Source organism: Antechinus flavipes, chromosome 2, assembly GCF_016432865.1.
Source record: "Antechinus flavipes isolate AdamAnt ecotype Samford, QLD, Australia chromosome 2, AdamAnt_v2, whole genome shotgun sequence".
NCBI classification, from domain to species: domain Eukaryota; kingdom Metazoa; phylum Chordata; class Mammalia; order Dasyuromorphia; family Dasyuridae; genus Antechinus; species Antechinus flavipes.
Window position 1 is genome coordinate 177,033,253 of NC_067399.1, and position 14,139 is coordinate 177,047,391.

General features: G+C 36.7%; 2 protein-coding genes across 4 annotated transcripts in view; one reads left to right on the plus strand and one right to left on the minus strand.

The window, feature by feature from the left end:
• FDFT1 (farnesyl-diphosphate farnesyltransferase 1) overlaps positions 1-5,642 on the plus strand; it is a 37,430-nt gene extending 31,788 nt beyond the window's left edge. For both annotated transcript variants that reach the window (XM_051975974.1, XM_051975973.1), the window contains one exon: positions 4,812-5,642. In XM_051975974.1, the coding sequence (XP_051831934.1) occupies positions 4,812-5,033 (222 nt within the window). In that variant the 3' untranslated portion in view covers positions 5,034-5,642. The remainder of the gene's footprint in view (positions 1-4,811) is intronic.
• A 1,522-nt stretch (positions 5,643-7,164) lies between these two features.
• The window catches only part of CTSB (cathepsin B), a 29,673-nt gene continuing 22,698 nt past the window's right edge, over positions 7,165-14,139 (minus strand). Inside the window, exons 4-10 of one of the 2 annotated variants that reach the window (XM_051975975.1) lie at positions 13,918-14,032; positions 13,008-13,126; positions 11,224-11,309; positions 10,291-10,437; positions 9,655-9,771; positions 9,023-9,151; positions 7,165-8,556 (exon numbers count right to left, since the gene is read on the minus strand). In XM_051975975.1, the coding sequence (XP_051831935.1) occupies positions 8,459-8,556; positions 9,023-9,151; positions 9,655-9,771; positions 10,291-10,437; positions 11,224-11,309; positions 13,008-13,126; positions 13,918-14,032 (811 nt within the window). In that variant the 3' untranslated portion in view covers positions 7,165-8,458. Of the gene's footprint in view, positions 8,557-9,022; positions 9,152-9,654; positions 9,772-10,290; positions 10,438-11,223; positions 11,310-13,007; positions 13,127-13,917; positions 14,033-14,139 lie in introns of those variants that run through there. The other variant, XM_051975976.1, reaches the window with a different exon arrangement.

Sequence of the window (14,139 nt, forward strand, 5' to 3'; positions counted from 1 at the left end):
GGTAGTTGAAAAAGTTCTGAGTGGCATTGGTTGAGAAGTTTTCTGTACTGCTTAAGATAACAAGGTTGTCCAGTCCTGTCCTTAAAAAAAATTCCTAGACAAAAAGAAAGCCAGAAAAGAGGAATTTAATATAAAACTTAAAATCTACTTATATACAACTTTTCTTTTCAATGTATTTTATATTTAATATGGTAGCACTAACAACTGGGTAAAAATCACTTAACATTAAAGATAGGTCTTTCATTAACATCACCCCATAGGGATTTATAAGGAAAGTATTTAGGAACCCATAAAGTGCTATATATAAATGATGATGTTTCATTATTGTTAAGTAATAATATTAAGACACCAAAATTCTCAAAACACAAAGTTCTGTTTTCTTCTTCATTCTCTTCTGCAAAGGAATTCCTCCATCTATTAAAAGTTCTAATTCCTAAGAAAGAGTGGGTGAGGAGGGGAGAAGAGTGTGGTATATGAGTAGATTTTAAGTATTTAATTACTCTGGGAAGGAGTCTGATTATTAACATATTTTAATATTTTAATCTCCATAGATTGGGCCTGTGATTTCTAATGATATATTCATTTTAATAAAGTTTTAATATAATACTTTGGAAACATTAGGGAGCTCATAATAGAATTTTCAATGATCTCTGTAACCAAATTCCATTCCTTTTTTGTACTTTTCCTTCTTTTAAATTGTTTTTAGACATTGTCAATGTTTCTAGCAGAGAGGGCAACTGTAGAGGGGAAAGGAGAGTCAATATAGCTATATTAATTTATATTAATGGCTACATTAATTTATTGAAATGGCTGAAAAAGTTCCACTATTGATTAGAAAGCAGTGTCAATCAGTCTGTAAGGATATACTAGTTCATGGTAAACACAGCAAATGTGCCAATATCACAGCCTTTTTATAAATTGCTTAACAGTAAATTTAGCTATTTGCAAATGTGGTTTCAAAATAGAAGTTTTTAAATACTATTAAACAGATAACTATTGGTGGATGCAGATTTGTGTCTTATGTTGATTAAATATGACTTGAACTGAATGAAAGAAATATCACCTTTTTCAGAGACTGTTTTGGTGTTCTGATTTTGAACAACTTTTGTTTTGGTTTGCAGTTGGAGTGGGGGAAATGCCCTGATTTGAATTTAGCAAATCTGCATAGTTCAAATCTAGGTTTTGGTTTATAATTTAGATTAGCTCAGATGACTTGATTGAATAATCCTGACACCATATGGTTAGAGCCTAGAATTGACTATTATTTCATTCTATATTTCAATTGATGATCATCTAGATTATTTTTACTGATTAGTATTCACTTTTAGGTACCACAGGAGAAACATTTCTTCTTGAGATAACTGAAAATATACTATTTGTTGGAACAATTATGATACAGTGGATGGAGCACACCAGTGCTGGAATCGGGGATCTGAGTTCCAGTCCAGTTTTAAATACCAATCATCCCAAATATAAACCATTTTTTATATTAATCAATTTTCCCTTAGGAAAGGATCATTCTGGGTGATGACAGATCCCTAATTTAATTAATCGTAGTTTTATTAGAGATATTCCTTATTTAATTTGAATGATTATATTGGACTAAGTATATTCTTCATTGGCTGAAAGCACATTGCAGGAGATCAATATGTCTGTAGAATTAATCTAATTCTTCAGATATTTTACATGATTCTATTCAAAGCAAAAACTAAGAAGCCAGTTATCCTCTGACTGTGTTCCTGTAACTGGTTGGACCTGGCTTAGCTTCTTTGAGCACCCAGAATTGCCTGAGACTAAAAATAGTTGAATTCCTCTGAGCTGATTAGAAAGTCACTAACTGAGGACACAGCCTTTGAGACAGAAGATCAGGCTTTTTGCATGATTTTAGAGGAAATACCGTTCAAAATTTTCTGCTGATGCCTTCATTTGGCTTGGCACTGAATTTTACTTTTTGAAGTTTTGTGCCAGCAGAGTATAAACTATGGCAGGGCCTACAGAGCTGGAAAAATTTTACAAACCCAATGATAGGCTGTGTCTAAGGATGACTGTAGTGATGTCCAATCATGTTCATCACCAGAAGGTTGGCTATGAAGTAATGAATCTTTTTGGTCATATTGATAAAACTATTAAATTGTTGAAGAATTATAGTCTATATCAGTAGAGGGAATACTCATGCAGATGAAAACAGATCTGTTAATCTATAGGAATTGATCAACAAATATTTATAAGTACTGCCAAGAATTGTGCTAATGACTAAGGATATAGAAGCAAAACACGGACTGTTTTCTAGGAGCTTTATGTTCTAATTAGTGAGACAAATGGGAACGTGTGTGTGTGTAAGTAAATGTAAGTGAAGGTGTAATTAGAAAGGTAATGTTGCTAGGAATTAAGTTTAATACAGAGAACATTATAGGCATGGGAGAACAGATAGAGAATGCAGTCAAGAAATTGAGGATTGCAGTAAATAGGCCACGGATTCAATTGTAAAATTAGTAGAGTTGAATATTCTATAAGAAAAGCAAAAGTAATGAGCTTAAATATCAATCAGAAAATTTTATATTTAAAACTAGAATTAATAGAACTTTTAGGAAAGACTTGATACAAAGGAATCACAACGATATGTTCAGAACTGTGCTTTAGGAATATCCCTTTGGCAGCTCAGTGGGGAACTGTTTTGGAGAGATATTGCAAAAGTAAAAACAGACTTTGGTATCTCATTATATATGGGAGGGGAGAGATAGTGAGGAGTCCAAAGTGACTTCTAGGTTGCGTGCCTGAGGAATTGCCCTCTACAGAAATAGAGAAGTAGGAAGATTGTTGGATGGGTAGAGTGGGAAGTTAAAAGGGAAAAGATGGTAAGTTCTGTTTTGGACATGATAAGTTTATGATGTCAACTAGACATTTAATGCAAGATGTCTGAAAGGCATTTGAAAATTGGAGATGGGAGATTAGCAGAAAATTTGGGGCAGGATAGGTAAATTTGAAAATCATCAGCATAGAGATAAATAATAAGTAATTAAATCCAATGCGATCTTTTGAAATCACCAAATAAAGTAATTTAGAAGGAAAAGAGGGCCCAGGAGAGAAGTCTGAGGGACATGGTTAGAGGACATGATCTAGAGAATACAAGCAAGAAAGATATAGAAGGGGCAGTTATATAAGTAGAAGGAAAACCAGGAGAATGGTGTCCCATAAGCCTGGAGAGAAGACAATCAAGGAGAGAATAATCAGTAATGTCAAAGGCTATAGAGAGGTCAAAGAAAATGAGAAGAGAGGAAAAATCCATTGGATCCGGCAACTAAGAGATTGTTAGTAATTTTGGCAAGCTCAGTTGTGATGGACTGATATTGTGAGAAGAGTGAGAGGAGGGACAGTAGAAGCATCTTCTGTATATGGCTTTTTTTGAGGGATTTAGCTCCAAAGTGCAGAAGAGACATACGATGATAATGAGGATAGAAAGATCCATTCAAGATGGGAGAACAAAGGTTTATTTGTAAGCATTGGAAAATAGACAGGAAGAGACTGAAAATAAGTGAAAAAGGAAGGTCAGTGGGGGAACAGTCTGTTGGGAATAGACTTGATGAGATGGCGTCAGTTGAGCAAATTGGGGGGGAGGTGGGGGGAGGTAGACTTAATAGAGAGAAAGCCCATTTCATTATGTGAGACAGGGATGAAAGAGGGGATAGTGCTAGAAGGTATCTAGTCATAGGAAATGAGGAAGAGGGAATTTTCAGTGAACAGCCTCAACTTTTTCTAAAACTATGAGGCAAGGTTCTTAGCCGAGAGAGTGGGAAGAGATGGGATGAAAAGGTTTTAAAGGGCCACTGGACAGTGAGATGTCATGTTGATAAGGGGAGGTGTAGTAGAATTATCTAACAGGGAGAGTTAAGTTTATGTAACAAATTTGTAATGGATCCCATCAGAAATTGTATTAATTTTCTCCAACTTCATTCAGCAACATGTGTGTGGGAGTTAAGATGCAATGGTGGGAATGATTTAAAACTGAGACCTAGGTGCGTGTAATCAGTAATATGATAAGGTTGAAGAAAAGAGGACTGTGGTGGAATGGAAGAATTCATGGAAAATGAATAGATTAAGAAACCGAGTGTTTTAGGGTGTTTGAAAGGGGGAGAATCAATATTTATATCAAAATCTCTTGCTTTGAGGGCAGGAGTTTGAGGAGCCTTACAAATGGATTTCACACACAAGTTCTCATTTGAACCTCACAACAGCTTTGTGAAATAGCTACTATTTTCTTATATGGAAGTGGGAAGCCTTTACTGGTTTAAAAAAAAAAAAATAAGACAAGTAAAACATTTGGGAAGCATAGCACTGACCCTGGAGTCAGAAGACTTATGGTCAAATCTAGCCTTTTGAATACTTTTTAGCTATATAATCTTGGACAAGTAGGAATATTAGCATGTACCTTATATGTATTTCCAGTATTTATTTTTTGTCAAGGACGGTGCTTGACACATAGGTTTTTTATAAATGTTAGCCATTATGAAGAGGGTCTGATCAGAGCCTACAGATTTGCACAGAGAGAACAAACCCTTGATTTCTGATTCCATGTTCACTTTGCCTCCTCTCTACAGTGTTTGCTTCCCCTCTCCCTCCCCCTGCGCCCCCCCCCCCCGAAATTTTATAGTATAGGACTTGTTTCTAACTCTTTGAATCTCCTACATAAGAACAAAGTTGTAGCAATTCTGCCATACAGCAAAACAGGGGGGCGGGTTGGAGGGGTGTTATCAAGACAATTAAAAAAAAAACCAGCTGCATATTTTATGGGTTTTTTTTCCTCCTTCCGACAGATTTATCAAAGAATCCCAAGCTCAGACCCATCTTCCAGCAAGACAAAGCAGATCATCTCCTCGGTTCGGAAACAAAATCTTCCCAGTTGTCAACTGATCTCTCGGAATCACTATTCACCTATTTACTTATCATGTGCCATGCTTTTGGTTGCTTTAAGCTGGCAGTATCTCAGCACCATGTCCCAGGCCACAGAAGAATATGTTCAGACTGGGGAACACTGACAAGTCATCTCAAGACTAAAATTCAATATTCAGTGGAATATTTTTAAAGGAGTTTTTTTTTCTTTTATCCTTCTAAAACTCTTATGATGGCATAAATCCTCAGAAACTGAAATGCTGTTGAGAAGAATATAAAAATAAAAAGGGAATGTTCTACTTAGCTGGCAAAATTGCTACAACTTTGTTCAAATTATTATATATGAGACTGCCAGATTTGTTTTCATAGGAATCCTTCATTATAGGATTATAATGAAATATATTTAATCGGAAGTGACCCTACTAGTACTTGGAATTTTGGACACTGTCTAGTAAGATTCGTGTGTGTTTTTCTATTTGTTTCCTGAATGTGTAATAGATTCTTTTGCTCATTGTTCCCTTTGTTTTTTCTTTTATTGATTTGAATATAGAATGAATGTCATTAATGTTCATTAAGAATAATTAAATTTCATTGCATGAGGGTTAGAGGCTAATTCTGTGGTCACCCCTCTTTTTTTGGAGGGAGTTTGGTTTCAGAAGGAAAAATAATGGATAATTCCTGTATTGTACCCGAGTCCCATTCTAGGAGGTGAAGGAAAATCTGCTTGCCTCTAATAAAGGCTAAAATTTGTAAAAGTTTCTGTAATGTTTTTAATGCCCAAGTGTGAAAAGTAAAAAAAAAAGTTGGGATTCTACAGTGGCACAACAAAAAAATGATTAGGTAAGATGGTGTGAGAATTTGTGTGTAGATTGGTCTAAGTGACTTGTTCAAGGTCACACAGCTAGTAAGTGTTAAAAGCCAAATTTGAACTCTAATCCTGCCAAATCCAGACAGATGCTCTGTACCATCTGCCCCTACTATTTTGATTTTTAAAGGATTGTGCTTTCTTTGATGTGGTTATTCCTATGAATGAAAAATAAAATGCCTCTAAAACTTGGCAGATTTTAAGAATTGTGGCCAAAAAATTGCATTACCAAGCTGGTTATATAATATAATACAATATAATTTATAATACTGTTGACTGACAAAACTAGGGGAAGCCATAGCTTGCAGATTATGAATGTTACTTAATCTCAATTTGAACCCTCACAAAGAAATTTCCTTTATGTATTCTACTCCTTCCCTCCTCCAGTGCCTATTTCTGCATTGTATTTTCCTTAAGCCTTTCACACAACTCTGAGAGAACCTTTCAACATAAACATTTCAACTTTTTGTTTCAAAATCTGTTCAGTTTCCTCTCCGAAATATTACACATTTCCTTTGTTCAAATGTAAATATTCAAAGAGAGGCAACTTTTCTTGAAGGCCAGTCTTTCTAGTTGTAGATTTTCAATTTCTGTCAACAATTCCCTGCTGCAGCCATGTTGTAGGTGCTTCAAAACTGTCCCAGTCTCTGAAGCTATTACCCTCTCTTTAACTACAACTGTTGTATCAAAGGCCAGTAAAAATAAGTCAGTAGTGTCCCACCTCTATAGGCTTTTCATATGTGATTTGGGAGGGAGAGGAAGGGGGAGAAATACTTTCTTTTGAGCCAAGCCATGTCATTTCATAGGATTGTTTAGATCTTTTCCTCCATTTATCTTATTTATAGAAGTTTCTATTTTTTACGCCTGTATCAACCTTACAACAGTATTAGAGGTGGCAATGTATACAGGAAGAAACAAAAAGCAAAAAGCTCCCCTCTTCGGTGGTGGTCACAGCTGTGGAATATTGTATAAACTTTCAGAGAAAGTTGTGTGAAAGGGTGTGAATTGATCATTTTGTTTTCTTTAGGAAAAAAGGTGTCCATTATTTATCATGCCTAGAGGGGGAAAAATGAGCAAAATAAAAGGCTTTTATTTTGAGATTACTTGAAATGGTTCAACATTAATACAATTCTGTAACCCAAGGTAATAATACTTTAATATTAATATTCTAAGACTCCCTGAATGAGCCAAGGTAATGATAAATTTGTAGTGAACTGTTAACTAATGAAATTTGTAGCTCAGAACCTGTCTATACCATTTTAATACCTTTCATAATCGAATAAGTCACTATACTTATTAGCCATCTTTCTTCGCCTAAAATATAAGGATTTCATCCTTACTAGTTCATTCAAAAGGGCTTATAAAACAAGGTATTTCAGAAGTGTATAAAATAAAGATATAAAAGCATAAGCTGTTTTTTAAAAATTGTTTTTATGTATTTGAAAATGAAATTCTGAGAGTAATTCTTGGGCTTTGAGACTGCCAAAAGACAAAACAAAAGAATCCTTGGCTTTACTTAAAGCCCTTTTTAGTTTCAGGAGAAATACCATATCCCTCCCCCCAATTATTCACCAAGAAAGAAAAAAAAAAGTAAGAGAAATTTTTTATTGGCACAAGGGTTGTGGGTTTCATTTCAGTCACTAAAAAACAATATCAAGGTTAAATTGCTTTAAAGGTTAAAGAACAGTAAGAGCTTGTTTCTCTTATGGCCAGAAGGGTCCTGTTCATCTTCCACCTTTCCCAGAGACATCAGCAGAGGGAATATTGCCTTTGGGATGGAGTAGTGAGGGAAAGATTATTACCTATCCAGCTTTTTTTTCCGATAGGCTCAAACTTAATCTATTGAGTACAAGTGATCCTGGCAATTCTTTGTATGATCAACCAAGATATACTAACAAAAATAGAGATTTATATATTTATTGGTATCTCTTCACAAAAAAGTATGTGCAATACTGCAAAGCTTGATTGGTTCACGTTGACTGGTACTAAAAGTGGTCTAAGGACAAGTAAGCATAATATGGGATTGTTAATAGAACTGGGACACATTAAGATGCTGAAGCCTTGAGGACCTTCCCCCCACAAAATTATGTGGGAGTCAAATTGATTTCTGAGAATATCTACCTCCTTCCTGCTCAAGAAATTAAAAAAAAAAAAAAACCAAACCCTCATTCCTGTGGGATAAAACTTAAAAACAAAACCAAAATTAAAAAAAAACACCTTTCCCTTGAATCATTGTTGGTTTGTTGGTTCCTGGCTATTTCAGACTGCAAAAGATTGGTGGTGGTTGGAGGGGGAGGGAGAAGGAATTGCAGAAGTCATGACAACTGGGAATTGGGAGACATTCATAAGAACAGACTTTTTTAAAAGAAAGCATCATAGGTCTCTAGTATTTTACCAGCAGTGTTATGTGCTATTCACAGAATTACTTAAAACTTGAAATGGCATGCATTATTAGGTGGAGCCAGACCAAGAAGTATGTACCTATATTATGGATGGAGCTGGAAGACTGCAAGAATTTGGCTCAACCAAATTAAGGTCCAATTTGTCTAAAATCTCAACCTTCCCATTTAAAGAAAATATGAATAATAGAGCATGTCTCTCTAGCTCCAGTCTTTTAAAAATATTCCTTTCCCTCCCCCCATTCACCTTATTCCCATTTTCAAGTTTTCTTTCTTTTTAAAAAAATTAAATTGGACAAATGGCAGATTAGATCTTCTTCCAATATTGCTCTGTTCGGGGAATTCCAGCCACCATTTCAGATTCTATTCCACAATGATCCTTTCCACGAAGGATTTTAAAGAAACCTAAAAAAAAAAAAAAAAAAAAAACACAAACTCTGAAATCCATTCCAATTAAGTACTGACGCTTCACTCTCACTTATCCATTTAAGATAAAGTACCCATACCTCTATCCCAATCCCATTTTTTTCCTGGGATAAGCATTGGAAGCAAATTATCCTTAATCTCAAATCACAACCCCTTCCACCTGCCTTCTAAAAATTCTCTAGAGCAACCCCTTGAGGGAAAGATATGGGGATAAAATTCTGGCCCAGCGTTTTGTTTCTAGGCATGAGAAATTCATGTCCACTTTCTTCACCTCTATGAGTCCCTAGCTGGCTTTAACTCCTTTTTGGTGAGATGATAATCAGGGTGTTAGGTATTTTTATAGGGTCAAATGACCTATGATTCGATTTGTACTGTTACTTCATAAGCCCTTGAAAAAGGAGAGACAAGTGTTCTTGTATGTAGCTTACCAGCTCTTTTTACTCACCATTATCACCCCAATCTGTGTTCCAGGAGTTGGCAGCCAGCCAGTAAGGAATACCATTTTCCACACCCCAGCCTAGGACACGAATGGCATGGCCTCCAAGCATGTCTCCAGTCACATGCTGGTATACTCCTGGGAATGATACAATGGGATGACTGATGCTGGATCATGGTCCAAGGCAATTAATCTCTGCCTCCCCCCAACTTCATATCACTTCCTCCTAACTCCTGCAAAGAACTTGTCCTCAGAAGTAGCTTTTATGGTTGTTCAACAATCTCATGGTTTTTGAAATCAAGCAATACTTATGAGCGCTCACTCTAGTTATAAAGGAAAAAGCATGAAAGCTTCCTTCTAAAAAGCATGCAGAATAAAGGGGGCAAAAAAGGAAGAACACCTGGCACCTTAGTCAAGGAAGAGATGTGTGAACTGAGACATGTCAGCATTAATCGTGTGTTTGCCAGAAAGCTTTATCATTAGGGAAGAGTGGGGAAGGGATGGGTAGAAAGAATACTGGAGTTGGAGGCTCAAAAACAGTTATTTAGTATGAACACGTCAACTAGACAGTCACGTCTACCATATACTTCACCTGATGGCTCTCTGGCCCTCTCTGGACTAGTTCTACTTTCTCAACTCACCAGACTTGTACTGAAGGAAGTCAGCATACACGATAAAAGCTCCCTCTACAGGACCATTCTTGTAGATCTCAGCCATGATTTCCTTCTCACTTGAGGGTACATTGTAAGCGGTTGATCCTGAAAGACAGAATAGTCGTTTGGGTCCGAATCCCAAGACTTGATTTTTATCCACTCCACACTCAACAGGATATGGGTAACTGCAACTTCATTTCAATCTGTCTTCTTTTCCCTGCCCTATTTTCACCATTCTTAGCATCCAAAGCAAGACTGCAGTTTTGTGCTGCCAGCTGTTGAAAGACTGTCTAATATATTCTTTCTGTTCAAACATTTCTAAACATAGAGCACTGTGGACAAGAGAGAAGGCTATGTATTTTTTGAGCTCCTAATTTTTGTGAAATTAGACCAGCTTCACTTCAAGAGCTACATGGGACACATAAAATCTGGATGTGAAGATGCATCCTGCTTTCCCTTGTTTTTATTTAAAGCCTCGAGTACGCTTAGTCAACCTCCAGCTTAAAACTTGAACTGATGTAGGATGCAAAGACCAGACCCCACAGCCCCTGTAAGGGAATAGAAAGATTTATTGCTAATTCTGGCTCTTCATATATATACATACAAATCCTGAGTCCTGCTTACCATAGTGTTTGTCATCTTTGTAGTCAGGAGAATAGCCTGCTTCACACTTCTTGTTGCATTTAGGGGTATCTCCTCCCTCTCCACTACAGGCAGGGCGGGAACCATTCACATGATGCTCACAAGGAGGAATGGAGTAAGGTCGGCAGCCTAATAAAATCAAACAGCAATGGGGTTAAGATTTTATCTACTCTGTGCCTTGGTTCCTAGGAAAGGCCTCCTTGGAACCAATTTATCCTGTGGCACTTAACTGCATTTCTCCCATGAACTCATAAGCAGGATATTACAGTAACAGATTTTATAATACTAAGAATGAGAAGAACCAATACATCCTTTTAATCTTTTTATCCATCCCATTTAAACTGGGAAAATCTCAACCTAAAATATTTATGCAAAGAAAGTATTACATTGGCAATTTTCTTTATTTTATTCCTTTAATTTCTTTTTGATCTTTGTTCCCTCCTATCACTTGCATTTCCTAATATATTTCTCCTCACTTCCCTAGCTAAGAGATCTTCCATTCTTCTAATAAAAGAAAAATAGTTCAGATAAAAGCCAACCAACTTAAATGAGGGCAGATATAATATTCTACAACCATAATCCCCTACCTCAGCAAAGAAGGGAAGTTGCAAATCTAATATCACATTCACTATAGAGACAAGGATAAATATTACTGTCATTTCATAAAAGATGAAAATGGGACTTGTCCAAAGTTATATAGATAAAAACAAAGTCTTCTGAATTCTAGTCTAATGATGTCCCTGAGGGATCAGAGGAAATTCTCTCTCAGAAATCTATTCAGATAATCAAAAGGATAAAATCAAAGCTCCTTTCTTCCTTTCTTTCCCTAATCCTACCATAACTGACTTGGCAAGAAAGACACACTTAAATTCATGAATATGTACTAACTAAACATTTTAAAGGATGGATACTTACCCACATGGGAGTCATAAAGGCCACCAGATACAAGGCCTTTCTTGATCCAATATTTCCAAGCTCCAGCAGGATAGCCACCATTACATCTGTGAGACAAGTACAAGCTATTTCAGTAATTAGTAAGATACCTATCACTAGAAGGGTTAATAAAATTAGATGGAATTTAATTTAGACTTCTGATACTACTATTTATCTCTTAGGTAGAAATGACCAAAAGCAATGGGCTAGCTAAAGCAAATCCTTCCTTTTATCCCAAAGTCACTACCATACCCCTATTTTTGCTTCCTGGCTCACTTCCTCCAAGAAGAAATATGATTACTCTAAGACTACCTGAGGCATTCAGAAAAAGATGGCTAACATTAGAGAGGACCATTATTTTGGTGCAGTTTGAAAAGCAATCCAGGCAGTGGCAGATGAATAACAAGGGGATTCATTAATCCAATCTGTAGCAAAAATCAGATTCAGAACATGAAAACTAAAGGGAGCTTTATAACATTAGATCTATCCCCTTTTATGGGAAAAGGGGAAATTGGAGGATTAGAAGACCAATCATAGAAGAGAGCTGGGATCATAGGATTTCTTTAATCCTTCTGCTTGAAGACTACTAGTAACAGTGAACTCATCCTACTTGTTAGGAAGATATTTCTTAAGTCAATCTGAAATCTATTTTTAACTTTTGTTTATGGCTCCTAGGGACAAGTTCCACCCCTACAGACAAGAAAGTCAAGTCTAATTCCTTTTCTCTACGGAGTACCTTCTCATTTATACATCTTTACATATTATATTTACATGTGTGTATGTTTTCTTCCCCTAAGTTTCAGCCAAACTAGTTCCCTGATCTTTGAGTAACATTTCATTGGTGTTTTTTCTAAACAGTGGCACCCAGAAGTGAATACAATAATCAAGATGAAGTCAGAGTAGTATATCACCTCTCCTTGTCCTGGATATTCAAGATGACATCAGCTTTTTCTGATTGATTCCCTACTTGGCCTGGCAGCTTAATATTTAGTAATAACTTCCTAAGAGCCAGACTTTCTGCTAAGTGGTGACATACTTCATCCATTCAAACTTATCTTATTTGCATATATACTTTTTCAAAATAACTGCAAAACAAAGCACAAAAGAAACATGGGTTTTGAGAATTAAATCCTTGATTCTCAAGGGAGATAAGGGAGTCATGGAAGGGGTCAGCTAGTCCCAGCCCCCTCGTATTACAAAAGAAGGAAACTGACACTCAGGAGAGGATAAGTGACTTGCTCAATCAAAGTCACCCACTGTTTAGACAAAATTCGGGTCTTTTGATTCTACAGTACAGAATTCTTTCCTTTCTTCTTTGTTACAACCTTCTCTATCCTAAAGGATAAACCTTGATTCTTGCCTTTGTATTATCTCTGATTTTCTTTCCTTTGCTCCTCACTACAGCCTTCTTTATCCTAAAGGATAAACCTTGATGTCTGTTCTTGTATAATCTTTCCAAACATTTTATGATCACACTTCTTTACTTCAACAGAAAGATGTGATCTCTACCCTGATGACAAAGGTGTCCCTCTCTAGCATATCCTTTCAGGGCTGATGGTATACCACATGTCAAGACAGATGGGGGTCTTTCATAATTATTTTCTCAAGAAAAGACAGATTCTAATGCTCATGGATTACATAGCTCTAATTGTTTCCATTTCCCACTGATTCATCTTCAATGACAGGATGTCATCTTGGGAAGAAACTAAAAGCTAGTGCTTACTCTTGGGCCTCAATCCTCACTATCTTGTAGGACCAAAACTTACCCTTCCCCACACTGTAATCCACAGCAGCTAAGCAGATCCTCAGCAGACACTTCTACAGTGGTATAACCATTAGTATGCACACAGATCCTGTCAGAAATGGCTTCCACAGCTCCAAATGCCTATGGAAGCAAATCCAAGCAGAGGCAAAAAAAATGAAATGAGTGAGATAACCAAGAATGATTCAAGAATCAGTATCTAGGGGTGATAACTGGGCAACCACAACTACTATCCCAACTGTACTGTGTCATCCTTCTCTACTGGTGCTGAATTTAAGAATTCTGGACAGAAAAGCCCATCTTTTCCTTACTCCCCCCAAAAATACCCCATTCCCTGTATTTTTTCCTAATGCTGTAATTGGATAACAAAGAGGGTGCTTTCTTACAGAGCAATACAGCAGTGACAGAAGGGAAGCTGAAAGAAATCTTAAAGAAATCAATTAGGAGCAATTAGGATTCAACTATATGTGAATAGAGCATAGGCCCTAGAGTCAGGAGGATCTGAGTTCAAATCCAAGGCTCAGACACTTGACCCTTACTAGCTGTGTGACACTGAGCAAGTTATTTAACCCCAATTACTTTACGGGGATGTAGAGGGAAGGAATGGGGGAGAGGGAAGTGAGGGAAGAAGCTAGGGGGGAAGAGACAGAAGGGGAGAAATATCATCTAATTTATTTTACAGAGGGGAAAAAAATGAAGCCTTAAGAAGGGAAGATTTTCCAGAGTTATTGAGGTATAAGCATCATGTTTAGAGATTTTAAGCATTTTATTTGTACTATCCCTGAGAGAGTCTAAATATTATTTCACTTGCCTTTATATATAAAATGGAAACAATCTTTCTAGGTTTTTCTTTACTCCAAGTCTGAAGTAATTCTGCAGTCTATAGTACCTTGTCTCTAGCCCCTCATTCTTACCCAACAAGAGCCGCAGGAGCCCTGGTCTCGAATTTCTTTGATGGTTGGGCAGTTTGGCCACTGTTCCCGTGCATCAAAGTTTTCTGGTAGTTTCATGTCATCAGCCAACATCAATCTGAGAAAAGAACACAATTTTGTTTCAAGAAACCAAATGGGACTGTTCTGCCTCTCCCCATTCCCAAAGATTAAAAGGGGGTGGGAGGGAAAGGGAGCATGGCTCTT